We start from the raw sequence: 16351 nt of genomic DNA on the forward strand, positions 1-16351 counted from the left end.
ACAGCTTTGCTGGGTTTGCTTCCCAGTTTTTCTGTTCTGGGTGATGCTGCACCACCCAGAGCTGGGGGGTGGGAGAGGGCCCATTAACCTCCCCTGTTTTAATGCCACCTGATTTTGCTGGGAGGGTACAAGGCCACCACTCCGGTATCTTTACAGCAGTGCTGTAAATGCACCAAATTCTCTCTCCTAAATGTGTACTATCAGACTGAAGCCACCATCCTGTGAGTGGCCCCAGCACCAGTGCCTGCCCTGGATGCTATGCTTAAAGAGAGGAAAAACGGATGTATATCATCATCTTTCTATGCCAGCTGATGTGCTGCATCAGTCTGCTCTTACCTGGAGAGCCAGAGATTTATGGACTCGATCTTCCTTTTCTTCTTTCTGGTTTTGTTTCAGTTAATGGCGTAGTTTTACTTTTTTTTAACATCAAAGCTATCTCTGAGTGACCCAGAGGCAGTAAAATAGGTGTGCAAATTACCCCGGCCACAGAGAAAGCCTCACTGTCCTGCAATCTTTAAATTCCTTCCACTGAGGTGACAAGCATGTTCAGCTGCTCAAAAGCAAAGCCCAACCATAAACTTTAGCCCATTGCTTTTATCACAGAGCATTAGATTATCAGCAACACCAGTTACACTGGACACAACACAGAGTAGGCAATAAGCTGGCAATTCTGCCTAACCAACATACCCAGTTCTTACACTTTATTATTTAAGTAAAGCATCAGCAATAATGCAGGCACTGTTGTTTGCCCATCACTGAACCACTGCCTGGCCAGGCTCACCAGCCATGGAAGGGGCTGGTGTTGCTCTGAGCTGTGCTGTGACGCTCTCTGCACCCTCAGGGCTCAACCTGTGTGGTCACAGGTGACCTTGTGACCTTGTGTAGTCACAACCGACTGTCAGACGTGCAAGAGATTTGCTGGGCTGGTCATTCATCCTGGTGGAGCCTGGCCCAGTGCTCTGTCCTGTAGGAATGTTGTTCTTCTGTTTTCTAAGCTATCAGTCAGCCCCTTTGGGAAGTGACCACTGTGGGAGGCAGATTTACACACGGCCCTTTTCCACCTGTGAGCCTCAGGATGAGCCTCGAGCTAATCAGCACATCCACATCAGCCCCCTGTTCAGAAAAACACAGGGTCTGGAGTCCTGGTGCCACTGAGAGCAAAATATGTGCTTGAATTGCCCAGAGCCAGGCTGTGGAAGAGTGTGGCACAGCTCAGCTGGCATCAGCTCACAGGGAGAGGTGGCACTGGCTCAGAGCATCCATCCTGGGGGGGGCTGTAAGAGGGGATGGGAGAATCCTGGGATAACTTCATCCCTTTTGCCAGCAGATCTGGTCGAGGGATACATGTGGCTCTGGGGCTTCCAGCCTTTGGCATCTGAAGTTTCCATGGAAGTTGCCAGGCCACTGCTGGGGAGGTGACTGATGCTCACCCACACCATCCCCCTGCTGCCCCAGCTGCTCCACACCCTCCCCCCAAGAAGTGGAATTACAGGAGGATTCAGCTGTGGAAGCAGCAGCAGGGAAGACATGGAAAGGCCACCCTGCTCTCTCATTTCAGTATGTGGATGCCCTTTCACCCCTCTAACTCCGGTAGGCTGGGAAAAGTAGAGGGGGAAGTAACACCCTCGCTTGGCCAGGCACCTGTGATGGGATGGGGATCCCAAACGGGTACATGGGGATCCTGGAGGGGAACATCAGTCCTGGCCAGGGATTTCACAGTGCCCAAGGGTTTCCGTTTGGGATCTTGGGTCAGGGCTCTCTTTTGTTTTCTGATTCAAGCTTGTTAAAAAGCCTGTTAATTGTCAAATCCTGACAGCCCCATTGTGGAGGCATTTAACTGCAGTGCAAAGAAATGGTGCTTGTAAATGCCTGGGTATCCACACACAGCGAGCAAACAAACACCATGGGCAAAGATCTCAGCTGGAAGGACAAATATTGGGGAAAACTAAAAAGCTCAGCCTCAGGCCCTTCCCCTCACAGCTACGCCAGCCCAAGAGGGGAATGCAGGTGCTGAGACTGGAATCAACACCTGCTTAATGCAATGAACTTTTCTCCTCCAGTTAAAGTTTTACTTTACTGGAGGAGCCCAGTGCAAAGATTAGTGGTCTTACACTCATCTTTGTTTTTTTATCTCTTGCTCTTCCTCTGCAGAGAGTACATTTTGTGCCTGTGTGAAGCCTGGATGGCTGAGAGCATCATCCAATGAGTCGCTGTAACTTGGCTGCTGGACCCATGAGGGGCTGGTCTGGGAGGTAATGGTTTTAATCAGCATTAATCACCTCCAGTCTGACTCAGACTTTGGCACGTCCCTACGGATGCCACCGTCTGCCCAGCCCTGCAGCTCCTCTCACTGACCATGTCAAGGACAGCACAGCCTGAGCCAGAGCGAGACCAGCTCAGACCAGCTTGTGCAGATGTGCAAAGTTCATGAAAACCAAGCCAAAGATATTTGGCAGCAGCAGGAGTATTTGCAGCATCGGCCATAGTTCACAGAACCAGCGATATCTGACAGCACAGCAATCAGCTGGTGGTGCTGAAAGGCTCAGTGTTCATGCTGTGGTGGGGTTTTTAATGAAAACCTCTGTTATTTTAATATTCTGGGTAATTTTGCTATGTTATATCTTCACATGCACATTCAGATGTCTCCTCTGACCGCTCAGGCTGCACGTACAGGTGTGTACTGGCACTACAGCTGGGTGCTGAGGGGCTCTGTGCATGCAGGTGTCTATGTATGGATACACAGAGAGGCCTCTATACATCTGTGTTTATATATGTTTGGCTGTGTATGTGATGCACACAAATAAATATATTTTAAAGCAGGTGCTAAGTGCTATCTAAATAAAACACTTAGTCATTTTCTATCTGCTTTGCTAACATATGCTGGAGAGGTTTCTTCTCCCTAACTCAGAAAGAGGTTTGTGATGTGGCACATACACCAGCACAGAAGCTGAGAAAAGTGTTGAGCATCTCAAAACAGGCTGTAGCGTGTTCCCAAGTCCCTGGTGTGTCACATTCCCGGCTGTTAAACCACGGGATAGCCCCAAACCAGCCCTGCAGCAGGATCATTTGAATTTCCCATGTCCACTCTATGCCTTTGTGGGTCTCCTGTTGTTTCGTGCATGTCCCCAGCCACAGGGATTGGTGGTGGCTGCCCTGAGCCGAGCAGTGGCCAAGTAACACATGGAAGGCTTGGGTTTCTCATTAACTCCAGAGCTCATATAGACCCATCTCTCGGAGCATCAGCCAGTTTTCCTGCCTCCCTCCCAACCCGGCTGTCCCTCCTTCCCTGCCCAAGCCCTCACCTCGCTCCACAGCCCAGGACAGGGACCATTCCTGGGAGGACAGTGGAGGAGCTGCAGGATGGAAGAGAAAAGCAAAATGCAGACAGAGAAGGTAACCATGGCTCACTGGTATTTTTGCACTGGGATTTCTGCAGGAGCCCAGCACTGAGCAATTCCATGCCAAGACCAACCAAAAAAAAAAATCCCCTCCCTTAATTAATTGCTCTCTGATGTCTGTGTACTGATACTGAGCACAGGGGCAAAGGGGCCAGGGGGTTGTTTTTTATTTTTAAGAGCTCTGTTGGCTCATTGGATAACTTTAACTGTGATGGAAGGAAATAATGCTTGAAACAGCACTGCTGAAAACCACAGTTTTGGTGACTTTTTTCCCAGGTGTTGTGCTCCAGGGATGGGGATGAGAATGGGGATGGGACAGGGCACGCTGCTGCTGCCTGTGCTGCTGTACCAGGCAGAGCTCTGGCTCCTGTGAGCTCCAGGGCCAGGACTGCTCATTGTGGGGCAACAGCACTCTGCCCTGGGGGCCTTGATCTTGCCTGTCTCCAGGGGCTTTCCTTCTTCTTTGAAGCCAAACCACCTGTGCTTCTGCAGCAGCATCCCTGGATGCCACAGTCCTGGCCAGCTGGGCACCAGAGTCCCCTGGGACAGGGATGGGGTGCAGCCCCCCATGTTTGGGCAGGGTTAGGACAACAGGGTGAGGCTGTTCTCTGCTTCCTCCCCCAGCACCTCACGGGAACGCTGGTCCTCTCTGTCTTCACTGCAGTGTTGGGCTTCTTCCAGTTCGGCTACAGCCTGGGTGTCATTAATGCCCCCCAGAAGGTAAGCTGAGCCCCCCAGGCCATGCACAGCCAAGGGGCAAGGACTTCAGGGCCCGTGTGTCCCTTCCCTGTCCCTTTCCCAGGTGCTTTCTCCCACAGCACAAAGGCAGCGGGGTGAGAACACGGCCAGAACCCCCACTCTGCCACCTCCCCAGGGAAAGGAGCAGAGCTCTGCAGTTGTGGAGCCATCCCCACTGCAACACAGTCCCTATGCCCAGGCCGAGGGACTGCAGCTCTCTGCTGGTGCTGACACCATGCTCACCTCAGCCCAGGGAGGAGGGGATGCTCTGTGCCTGTCCGTGGCCCCTCCTCGCTGGTCCCTGGGTGTTGGGGAGCCAGGGGGGACCCCAAGATTTCACCCCTGCAGACCCTCCGATTAAAAGATTTTCCTGGGGCAAAAAAAAAAAAAACCAAAACAGCTCTCGGGGTGGTTATAGATTTGAGCTGATGGGGTTTTCCCTCTTTGCCTGTCCCAGGTGATAGAGGCACACTACAGGCACGTGCTGGGCATCATCCCCCTAGATGGACACGCCACCAACACCTCCGGGGAGGATGGCACAGACCCCCAGGCTGGCACCAAGGGCACGCTCGCACCCCTGGCTGACACCAGCGAGGACCTGGCCACCTCCCCACACATCCTCACCATGTACTGGTCCCTCTCTGTCTCCGTGTTTGCCGTCGGTGGCATGGTCTCCTCCTTCACCGTGGGCTGGATCGGCGACCGGCTCGGCAGGTGAGAACTCCATGTGTGCTGTGACTCTGTGCCACAGCCCGAGACTTTCTGTTCCCTCTCTGTAGAAAGAGAACTTAAAAATTACCTGCCTTTGTCAATTTCCAGTATTTCCCCCAATTTAGGAAAAAAAGGGGAAAAAAACACCTTCCAACTTCCAAAATACTGTTCCAACCATCATAGAGGTCGGGCTTATTAAAATCCTCAATTATAAATCAGGTGTTTTATTGCAACTTTAGCACTTCAGACAGCAGCTGATGAGCAGCCTTGATTAACTTCTGAATTCTCCCTTTTCTTTTCATGGCAAATGGGAGAGAAGGGCATCTGAACAGTGTTTGCACAGGATGTAAAATGTAATTTATAACATAATTTTTAACTACTCTGATTGCACCCGGGCGCTATATTTTGCAGTGCCTACAATCATTATTTTTCCCTCTGTAGTGCTGATTATGTCACTTAATAGCTCCACTTGCACGTCGCAACGGCTGCTTTGGCTGAGCGAGGTGCTGGAAGGAGCTGTGGTGCTGCTGCCTTGCAGGGTGAAAGCCATGCTGGTGGTGAACGTCCTCTCCATTGCTGGGAACCTCCTCATGGGGCTGGCGAAATTTGGGCCGTCTCACATCCTCGTCATCGCCGGGAGAGCAGTCACGGGGCTGTACTGCGGTGAGTCCAGCCTGGGCCAGGCAGGGTGCCAGGTGCTCCAGGGATGCAGTTCAGAGTTTCCTATGTTTTTTAATCTTTTTTTAATCAGAAGGAGTTTCACAGGTGGGAGTTTTCTTCTTCTTCCTCTGTCTGTCCTTCTCGATCCAGGATCTTTCCCAGAAGTATCTGGGTTGGCTCTGTCACGAAACTGGTTTGTTTTACATATGCTAGAAAGGAGCGAGCCCCTCTCTATCTCAAGGCTGGATCTTGCTGGTGGCTGCTGTAACAGCACATCATTAGCCAGGCTGGTTAACAGGTTCCCTAGACAGCAGTGCTGTCTAGCAGAGAGCACAGGAGCACCGTACAGGGAGAGGATACAACAGTCAGCAAATAATATGGAATTACATTAGAATTACCTTAGAAATGATGGCTTGTTACCATTGTTACTGGTATGCAAATACAATATTCTGCTTTGAGGTTTCAAGGCAAGTTTTAAGCAAGCTCTTTGCCCTGTGATACCTCCTCCCAGTGGACAATCTCTGCTCTGTGCTCTTATGTGTGTGTTTAAGTATAAAGGCTTCACAGTTTGGGGCTCTGGGATATCCTGTGCAGGGATATCCCAGCACCTTTCCAAAGTGCAGGTGGTTCCCAGCCAGCACGAGGGGTTTGGTGGGGTGTGGGATGCAGCACACAGGCTCCATCCTCCTTTCTCATTTGGGGAGTGGTTTCTGCTGGTTTCTGAGCTGTGGTCTAGAGGAGGTGACACCTGAGTGTGCTCCATGCAGGGCTCTCCTCTGGACTTGTGCCCATGTACGTCAGCGAGGTCTCTCCCACGGCCCTTCGGGGAGCGCTGGGGACGCTGCACCAGCTTGCCATTGTCACAGGGATCCTCATCAGCCAGGTAAGAAGGAAAGCTCACGTGTTCAGAGAGGGTGGTTTGGAGATTAGGGAGACCCCAGTGATATGCTGGAGTGTCACACACCATTCCACCCCAAAACTGAAGGAGTGCGCAAAGCAATCTGCTCTAATGGGGTTAAACTCCTGCCTTGAGTCGGAGGTGTCTTAACAAAGATGACATCTCAAGAAATAAAAAATGCTTTTCTGCAATTTCTCCTCTCCCTGAGGATATATTTTCAGCGTCTAATCAGCATCAGGCTGGATCCTGAGCACAAGACCCCTAATAATCAGGTTCTCAAAAATGGCTTCATCAGAGAAGCAGGAAGCCCAAAGTCCCAGTCAGCTTTTCCCTACCATGGCAGGAGTTCCAGCTATGCAACAGGTTGGCACTTAAATGTACCAAGAACAAATACATCCAGAAAAAGAATTGGTATTTGCTTCTAGTTTACTTCCAGGTTGTCACTTCAAAATGCCAAAGTGATAAATCACTTTCTTTTCTTAGGCTGCAAAACAATCCATTCAAACATGCCTCAATTATTCCAGGTTCTTGGACTAGACTTTCTCCTGGGCAACGATGAGATGTGGCCCCTGCTCCTCGGTCTGTCTGGCCTGGCTGCCCTGCTGCAGTTCTTCCTGCTCCTGCTGTGCCCCGAGAGCCCCCGATATCTTTACATCAAACTGGGGAAGGTGGAGGAAGCTAAAAGAAGTAAGACACATTCTGGGCTTGTCTAGAATTTGTTTTTATACTGTATATAGTATTAAACACAGAAGGAAAAGGCTGAGGATTCACATATAACTGTGTGGTTGCTCCATTCCACCCTCTGAGCTGCTGAGGTACAAATCAGATCTGGGCCAAAAACTGTTTGCATGGGACTAAGCAGGATTGCTGAGAGATGAAGCTTGAGCATAGTGTCTCAGGGCTGTTGCAGGACTGATGTGCTGCTGCCCCTGGCCAAGCACACACACTTTGGATCCTTGATGTGCCACAGGAATCCTCAGAGCAAGAGGACATGGCTGTCCATGTGGTTGGCCTACCCTGAGTTCTAGCTAAGAGATTCTTGTCCTTATTCTGTGCCTTATCTGAAGATAAAATGTCAATCTTTCTTTTTTTTTCATAAGATTTGAAAAGGCTTAGAGGAAACTGTGACCCAATGAAAGAGATTGCAGAGATGGAAAAAGAAAAGCAAGAAGCTGCTAGTGAAAAGAAAGTCTCCATAAGACAGCTTTTCACCTCTTCCAAGTACAGGCAGGCTGTCATCGTGGCACTGATGGTGCAAATATCCCAGCAGTTCTCGGGAATCAATGCGGTGAGTCTCCCCAAAATGTTTGTCTTTAAAGAAATCCACGCTGAGCATGAAAAGGCAGCTCTGGCTCCATCCGAGCCGTGCAGGGGGGAAAAGTGGCTTTCCCATGGCTGCAGTGGGCTCCTCAGCCACCACCACCAGTGCTGATGGTGGATCTCACTGCCACACTGGCTGTGGGAGGGCAGGAGGGAAGAAGGGTGTGAGGGAGTTCAGCACAAACCTGGCTGGCACAGCGGGTCCATGCTGAGCTCTCCCATGACCCTCCACCTAACCCAGTTCATCAGCAGTTTTCTCTCTTTAATGACTATGTGCTCACCCCAGGAACCACAGAAATCACTATTTTCTAGCTATTTGTAACTAAACAGTTTTTTGCATCACCTCTTGGGGATACCAGAAATCACCATTTTGCACCCAGAAGCGTAGAGCCTCCTTTTCAAAATCTGCTAAAAATCATATTTTTGAAAGTCTGGTGAAACTTGAGGCCTCTGTTCCACCAGCTTTCAAAACTCTGGGAGCATTTCTGCATCCCAAGGCAGAGTGGCATGCAGGGGTGCCCAGCCTTGTGGGGATGAACTGGGATGAGGATGTCACAGAGCCCAGCTGAGGGTCAGCACCCATTTACCTACTGCCCTTAACTTTTACCAGAAAAGAATCACCTTATTCTTGGAGAGAAGGAAGAAATGGGAGTCGTTTCAATGCAGCGAGAATATTTTAAAATTCATGTACAACTCAGTCATATTAAGCTATTTTTCTTCATTGCTCAGTGCTGGATTTCAAGATTAAACATGGACTACATGGAAGAAAACAGTTTTAATGTGCAAATGCAGTAGCTCAAGAGGGGAATTTCAACAGGATTTTTAACTCCCTCCGGCTCCTTTGAAATTTTCAGCTTTAATTACTATAACAAGCTATTAAAAGTTGAAAAACTAATCATAATTAAATTACTTCACATCTCAGCCAAGCAAGTGCAACTCTTCTCTCAAGAGAACAAAAAGTTCCACCAGCCCTGTTGCCTAATCCTTCATCTTGATGTATTTTGATAGATCTTTTACTATTCCACAAACATTTTCGAGAGAGCTGGAGTTGACCAACCAGTTTACGCAACCATCGGTGTTGGAGTGGTGAACACAGTTTTCACTGTTATCTCTGTAAGTAAATACTTCTGCCACCCAGACTACAAAGACATGTAAGCTACAATGTGGTTTTGAAACATGATTTTGTCCTGGAGCTGGGGCTGGGATTTGCAGTTTTCAGGGCTGACCTTGAACACCTTACAGGGAAAAATCATTCCCTGGGCAAGTTTCATTTGAAAATTTAAGCCTTGACACAGAGCCTGACATCAGCACTGCTAAAATGCCTTATGAGTGGAAAATACATCACTGTGTTCAGGGAAGCTCTGTAACTCAGCATTTTCCCCAAAACAAAAGGGGCTGGGGCCTGTGATGGGGGAGCAAGCAGCTCACAGTCTCCTTTACCTGTTATCTTTCAAACTGTTCTATGTATGTACATAGCACCTGCATGGGTGATATCCAAAGGCTATTCCACAGTAATCCAGTAATCCAGCACCTATCCTCATCCTATCTAGGCAGTGCTCTGCAGCAATAAAAGGATGGGTTTGTTTCCACAGACTTTCCTTTCGTTTGTCTCTCTCCTGAGAGGATTAACACAATTCCTATCAGCAGGCAATTAGTTTTTTAATGTGGCCGTTAATATAAGATCAGGAAATGCCAAGCCCATTTCCCTGACACCCCTCAAGAGACTTAGGGAATAAAGGACTTTTACCTCCAACAAAGCAGGACTGGCTGCAAGGGAGAAATATACAGCTCCAAGAGATTTAAGACAAGGGGGAATCACTTTAAACTGGCAGAGGGCAGGTTTAGATTAGATATTAGAAAGAAATAGACAGTGAGGGTGGTGAGGCACTGGAACAGGTTGCCCAGAAAAGCTGTGGATGCCTCATCCCTGAAGCGTTCAAGGCCAGGTTGGACAAGGCTTGGAGCAACCTGGGATAGTGGAAGGTGTCCCTGCCCATGGCAGGGGTGTTGGAACAAGATGGTCTTTAAGGTCCCTCCCAACACAAACCATTCTTACTCCAGCATGTATGAGATAGGAGGTCTTGGGGTGAACTTTCTTTAGAGGAAGTCTATCACAGGCCCCACAGTGAGGAGAAAATGTGATCTTTATTGTGAAATGAAATTAGGAGGTGTGCAGCTGGAAGAAGCCTTTCTTCAGCACGGAAGGTCTCCTGCAGTTCCATCCCCACTCTGAGGCTCTGGTACTCGCAGCCTGGGGCATTTGCTCTTTGCTTCTTTTGGCCGTGAGAACTTAAAAAATTACCTGCCTTTGTCAATAAATGACAGACCCCGATCAAAAGGCAGAAGTGCTGACAGCGGGTGGACCTTGGCAGGGGGAGAAGGGAACGCAGAGGCTCGTTCTCTGCAACTTCCCGAGTCAGCAGGATGAACCACCTCCAGGAAAAGAGACGGTCTCCTAGAAGCATAAATCATGGCTGTAATGGCAGGAAAGGTTGAGCTGCCAGCCAGAAGTGTCCTTCAGAGCAGAGGGGAAGGACTGGGCAGCCTCAGAGGCTCATGCACAGTTAGGCCAGGCCATCTGCACTGTCCTCTGGAGGTACCTACACCTCCCCACTGGGTGAGGTGTCTGGTACAGACTTACAAAAGCTGTGTGAGATGACTGAGTCCACCAAGAGGAGCTGAGAAGGAGAAAACTAAGACTTGTGGATACCAGGGAAACAAAAGGAGTCTGAGAGCAATTGGAGGAAAAATCCTGCTGCTACACAACTATCCCTGCTCTGGGACAGGCAAGGTGCAATGGTGTGACCTGAATCATGCTACATTTTGAAGGCCAATTTCAAACTAATGCAGAGCTAGTGAGTTTTTTCTTCCTGGGAAAAAAACAGAAAAAGAGAGAGAGGAAAAGTTCACAGTCAGCAATACATGTGTAGGAGAAGTGAGAAGTCCTGAGAGCTTGGAAACTCATGAGTTCTGAGTGTATGTGGCTTTGCCTTGCCCTTGGCAAGGTGACTGCTCAGCCTGGCTCCCTAAGAGCCACTGGCAGAGTTTCTGACACTTGGAAACCAGCACATAAATCCCTATCACAAGAGCTAAAAGAGCAGGTGGGCAGTGTGGCAGCGGTAACAGGTTGGTTATTGCTAATGGACCTGATCCTGAGAGCAGCAGTGCTGGAGACTGAGCTGCTGCATGTGTTTCTACAGGTCTTTCTGGTGGAGAAGGCGGGCAGGCGGTCCCTGTTCCTGGCTGGATTGATGGGCATGTTAATAAGCGCCGTGGCCATGACAGTTGGACTTGTGCTCCTGGTAAGGATTTCTCTCCATTTTTAATCCCTTGTTTGCAAACAAGAGAAGACGCCATCAAAGTCAGTCCAAACCACTGGAGCAAGCCCCTGTTGGGATATAAAACCAAATAAGGGGTGACCTCCTCTACTGAACACCCTGGTTATTAATGACAGAACCATTCTCTGTTGTCCTGGCCGTGCTGCAGGCAAGGAGAGGGCTCAAAGGAACAGTTGAGCTGATGGCTGTGAACTCCTGCAAGCAGCAACACTGGCAACACACGCCCAGCCAGCACCTGGCACAAGAGTTGAGAGCCTTAATTATTCATGTCCAGTCCCCACTTGTCTGAATGGAAAGAAATTTCTGAAAAAGAAGCTTAATTAAAGTAATTGGTGATAATTAATGAGAGTTGTGTTGGGACTATAACACCAACCTTTTGCAGAGCGAGTTTGCCTGGATGAGCTATGTCAGCATGGTTGCGATCTTCCTCTTCGTCATCTTCTTTGAAGTCGGGCCTGGGCCCATCCCCTGGTTTATTGTGGCCGAGCTGTTCAGCCAAGGCCCACGTCCTGCCGCCATCGCTGTCGCCGGCTTCTGCAACTGGGCCTGCAACTTCATCGTGGGAATGTGCTTCCAGTACATAGCGGTAAGAAAACCCTCAAACCATACAAATAAATGCCTGGCATGACCCCGCTGCTGGCTCCCAGAGCAACCCAGTGGGATGGGGATGTGCCTCCCAGATCTCCATCCCCAAGCCCTGCTGGGCACCTCAGTCCCCCAGGGTAGGAAGGGGAAGCCATCCCCACAGTGCTCATGGTGGCTTCCTCTCTTCCCACTTGCCCGACTGCAGGATCTGTGTGGACCGTACGTGTTTGCGATCTTCACGGCCCTGCTCCTACTCTTCTTTCTGTTTGCCCACTTCAAAGTCCCGGAGACGAAGGGGAAGTCCTTTGAGGAGATCGCAGCTGTGTTCCGCCGCAAGAAGCTCTCGGCCAAAGCCATGACTGAGCTGCAGGACCTGCGAGCCAGTGAGGAGGCATAGCCATCCCACCCACCCAGAAAGGAGGGACTGGGCATGGACCTCCTTCAGGCACCGTGGGCAAAAGTCTCATTTCACAAAAACCTCACAGCTGGCAGACCAGGAGGACCCATCCACTGCATTCCTTCCGGCTGCCGCGGTTCACACCTCCCAGGTGCTAACCTGGCATTTTGGTCTGAGACACTTGGTACAACTGTACTGCAGGAAGAGCCAGGGAAAGGACAGGAGGAGTATGTTACCTGTGTGTCTCCATGTCCCTCTGTAAGACCCCAGCAGGACAGTGATGTTATCACATGGCCAAGCAGGGCCATGGCGCAGCTGGAATGAGGGAAAGAGGGGTTGGCTGATGCTGCAGCCTCATGTTTTCACCTTTTTGTCCCATGCTTGCTCCTTCCTTCTCATGAGTGACTTGGTGCTTTGAGAAGCCAACTGCTACTGCAGTTGTGCCCCCAGCACACAGCACTGATCGCATGGGGTGCCAAGGAAAACAGGTCAGGCAAACTCCCCCTTACTTGTGCCTATGCAGAGGAAAAAGGTGGATCCCACCTGAACCTCACTTGCTTTGCTGTCTGTGCATTATGGAAATGCTGTCCGATCTCATAAGGATTTCCAATCACAACATTTTTTAGGAGAATCTTAGAAACTGTGGCTGGGCTGATGGGCATTTTTTTCCTTATGTTTCAGCCAAACTATTTAGCACCCTCTTTCCTCCTAGGAAGCCTCTCCTCCCTCCCTTCTCCCTGCTGCAGCACAAGGCAAGCACAATACTGACCACACAAGGGGCCTGGGTGCTCCTGACCCCAGGGTGAGGAGACCCAAGTCCTGCTGCCATCCCTCCCATGGTGTGACTACTGCCAGGTCACCTCCTTCCCCATCCTCTGTGCCTGCCTTCCCTTCCTTTTGTACAGTGCTCAGACCCACAGGCTCCAGCCTGCGTCAAGGGCTTGGGCTGCCCATACTGTAACAATTAATGATGACCCAAAGAGGGAATGGGTGCTGGAGGGTTAACTGGAAGGTGCCCACTGATCAGACCCCCACTTTGCACCACTTAGGATTTTGCTGGCTGGATGTGCTGCAGCCAAGAAGTGCAAGCAGGAGGTCATGCTGTTTCCATAGCCTTGTTTGTGCTCCTTTTGCTTCTTTGTGAGACATTTTTATGTGACAGAATCAAACTCCATGGATTTTTCTTCCTTTTTTGGGGGGATATCTTGGAACCACTGTAAAAGCCTGCTCTCTGTTTGCTTGACTTTTAAGATTTGCATGTTCTTTGTTGTGATACCAGGTTACTTTCTAGCAACTTTCTCAGGATAGAAACCCATTATTTATTTAGAGATGAAACACCAGCATTGCTGGGTTGCTGTGAGCTCACCACGCTGATGGTGAAGCAGTGGCCAAAATGTAACAGAGGATCAAGCATAACGAAAAGCACAGAACAGATGGGCCAAGGAGGATCATGCTGCTGCTGTGGGTTTGGTTTTAGGGAATGTTCATGCTCCTTTCCATGTGCCTGAACGTTTTTCCTTTGTGGACTTTACTTTCTTGGTACTACAACTCTAAAGCAAATTCTGGTCCCTTCCAAGTGACTGGAAGTGCAGCCATGAGGTCCTTTGGGAGAAGTGCCTGGCCCCAGTGTGTGCACTGAAGCAGTAAGATTGCACCAAAGGCTTTCCCGGAGTGACTGCTGGGATTTAACTAGAGGAGAACTGGGTCAGTGCTGTCATGTGCTACAGCAGTGAGGATTCCAGGTCTGACATGGGGCATGCAGGGATCTGGGAACCAGGGCCCAGGCTAGGGTGGAGAAGAGAGCAGCAGAGCTGGGGCACAGATCTGAGTGGAACCCTCTGTCTGTGTGCTGCAAACAGGTCCTCCCAGGTGAGACCAGCTGCCACAGCAGGCTCAGAAACTCTCCACAGTGTTTACTACAGGTAGTTAAATATTATAACTGATTGTCTGAATGTAAAAGAAGGGGGGGAAAAAGAGATGGGTTCTTGCTTTCAGTAATGTTATCTATGTCTGTTAGATAAAAGTGACAGTGAACACCATCTATGGTGTGTGTTGGCCTGTGCTGTTGTTTTTTTCCCTCTGTACATCTCAGACATGTGTTCAGTGCCAGACAGGACCTATTACACATCTGCTCCATGGGTGGTAAATGCTGTGCAAGCCCTCAGCCAAACCCCCTTAAACGGATGGTACAGAGGTGAGACTGGGGTTGGAGGCAGACCTGGAGCCGGTGTGAGCTGGCTCTGTGTTGGGATCAACCCTCACTGGAGGTGTGCTGGTGTCTGGCCCCAGCTGTCCCCACTCCCACTTCATCCTGCCGTGAAGCACCTCTGCTTCATGGTGCTGGTGCAGCTTAAAACTTGGTGCTGGGGCCTCTCTAGGCACGACTGTCAGGAGGAGCATTTGGGGAGAGGGCTCTGAGGGAGGACCCAGCCAGGCTGGGTTCCCAGTCATCATACAGGTGGTCCAAAACTATTTTGCTAAATTTCTGCTAATCTTTGTCCTAATGCCTGCAGGGCACCAGTGACTGCCAGCAACTCAGCAGTGAAGGGCCATTTATTGAGCAACACTGAGCAGCCAGTCCTTGTTTTCTCATGTCACTGGCGAATGAGAATAGAAAGCCTGATTCAATTACTGTACTGCAGCACATAAATTAGTTTAACAAAGCCCTGCAACATTAACATTACCCATAGCTATATCCCTGAACTTCCCGGAAGATCTGCCTGAGGGTTCAGAAACGCTTAAGGAAAATAGAGTTTCAGGTTGTGCTTCCTCGCAGCAGCTGCTGTGTGGAAGGGAAGGGAGTCTTCTCTTTCCAGCCTAGGACAGGATGAGCAAATCTTGGCACTGCTGACCCTCTGTCCTCCCTATGGCTGCGGTGGAAGGATCAAGCTGGGCTGAACTATCACAAGAGCACTTTTACCGTATGGCAACGCAGGGAGGGGTCATTTGAGTCGATATGTTTACTTATGTCTTGTCCCATCAGGCCAGTAATTAGAACTGTACACTTTATCTGTCCTTGCTACATGCAAGTTCCAGTTAAAACTTGTTCTTGAGATACAGCTTGTTGAACTATTATTTTTACCTCTCACTGTTACAGTTTTACTAAGTCGCTAATCATTAAGAAAATTGAGAAGACTTATTAGCTAAATGGTTGTTGCATTTTAGTTAACGTGCAAAATATGTTCTCATACCATGCCTCGCTAATAATGCAATATAATTAATAATCCCTGAGAAAGCATCTTGTCAGCAAGAGCTTTGACAGTGTTTTCCTAATGTGCTGAGATGACAGCCATTAAGACTTTCCTGTTGTGCCAACGATATCTGGTCTCCCACTCTCTAGGCTTAATTTTAAAATTAGTTTGACTTCCCTAATTCAATAAACTCAGGACATTTGGCCCCATTAACATTCTCCACACTAATTTATCACAGATTTTTCTGCCTCACTTCAACTTGTTTTTCATCCCTGAAAAACACTACCCTCCACCTCCAGAGTCAAACAGCTGATAACGACAAAGTTAACCCAAGTACTATGTACGCAGGTACCAAGCCTTTGAGGTAGGATGAATTTTCCGAGGTGTTCAATGTCCTTATCTTTCACTGAAATCTATGGGAGCTGAGGAATTTCATGGCAGAACACCAGCAGAATGTGTAAGCATGAGATTTAATTTAAGGTAGCTGAGTGTGCTCAAGTGTTTCACTAAATTCTCAAGCAATACTGACAAATTTTACCCAGAGGCACAGCCTAAGTAGCTGTGCTGAAAAGGAAGGATCTCCTCCCCAGCAAAGGGGCAATAAATCCTGGCTGTGGATCATCAGTCCTTAAATTTTACAGGCTGTAGATATAGCTGTAGACCTGAGACTTGGGTAGTGTCTCGTTTTTTTGCCTCCTTGTATTCAGTTCAGGAGCAGGAAGCAGCTCTGTGACTGTGGAAAGCACCAGGGCCCCCCAGGTCGTGAGTGGGATATCACTGCATGAGCACTGCTGCAGACCCAGGAGGAGGGAACAGCTGGAGTTACTTTGTGCTTCCCTTCTTCCCGGTGGGGAAGTTACAGTAGTTCCCACTAGCTCAGTGTTCCTGCACTGTCACTGCTTGTCTTTGATCCCCAGTCCCAGGGTAATTCCCTGGGTAATTTGGACACAGGCACGGCAGAGGGAGCTGACAGGGAACAGCAGGAATAAAGCAGTGCCCGGAGCAGGGTGGGTGCCTGTGGCAAGGTCACTGCAGAGGCTCCGTGACCCAGCTCCTGCCCCACAGAGACACTGGAGGAGCTCAGAGGGCCTGCTGAGCACGGCAGTGCCCTGTGG

General features: G+C 49.5%; 1 protein-coding gene across 1 annotated transcript; it reads left to right on the plus strand.

The window, feature by feature from the left end:
* The first annotated feature begins 3230 nt into the window (after positions 1-3230).
* Positions 3231-15869, plus strand: SLC2A2 (solute carrier family 2 member 2). The gene is made up of 11 exons (XM_027685591.1): positions 3231-3393; positions 4023-4118; positions 4594-4850; positions 5386-5510; positions 6275-6390; positions 6930-7092; positions 7506-7693; positions 8734-8838; positions 10926-11027; positions 11446-11649; positions 11854-15869. Exons 1-11 carry the CDS (start codon positions 3361-3363, stop codon positions 12043-12045), a joined length of 1581 nt encoding a protein of 526 aa, XP_027541392.1. The 5' UTR covers positions 3231-3360; the 3' UTR covers positions 12046-15869.
* Positions 15870-16351: the final 482 nt, after the last annotated feature.

The sequence above is a fragment of the Neopelma chrysocephalum genome, unplaced genomic scaffold, assembly GCF_003984885.1.
Source record: "Neopelma chrysocephalum unplaced genomic scaffold, ASM398488v2 Primary Assembly neopelma1_69, whole genome shotgun sequence".
Taxonomy (NCBI): domain Eukaryota; kingdom Metazoa; phylum Chordata; class Aves; order Passeriformes; family Pipridae; genus Neopelma; species Neopelma chrysocephalum.

Bases quoted from the DNA above. Each gene is read 5' to 3' on its own strand.
- SLC2A2 (XM_027685591.1), top strand. From the start codon at position 3,361: ATGGAAGAGAAAAGCAAAATGCAGACAGAGAAG. The intron at 4,851-5,385 runs GTGAGAACTCCA...GCTGCCTTGCAG, and splicing joins ATCGGCGACCGGCTCGGCAG to GGTGAAAGCCATGCTGGTGG. The intron at 11,028-11,445 runs GTAAGGATTTCT...AACCTTTTGCAG, and splicing joins CAGTTGGACTTGTGCTCCTG to AGCGAGTTTGCCTGGATGAG.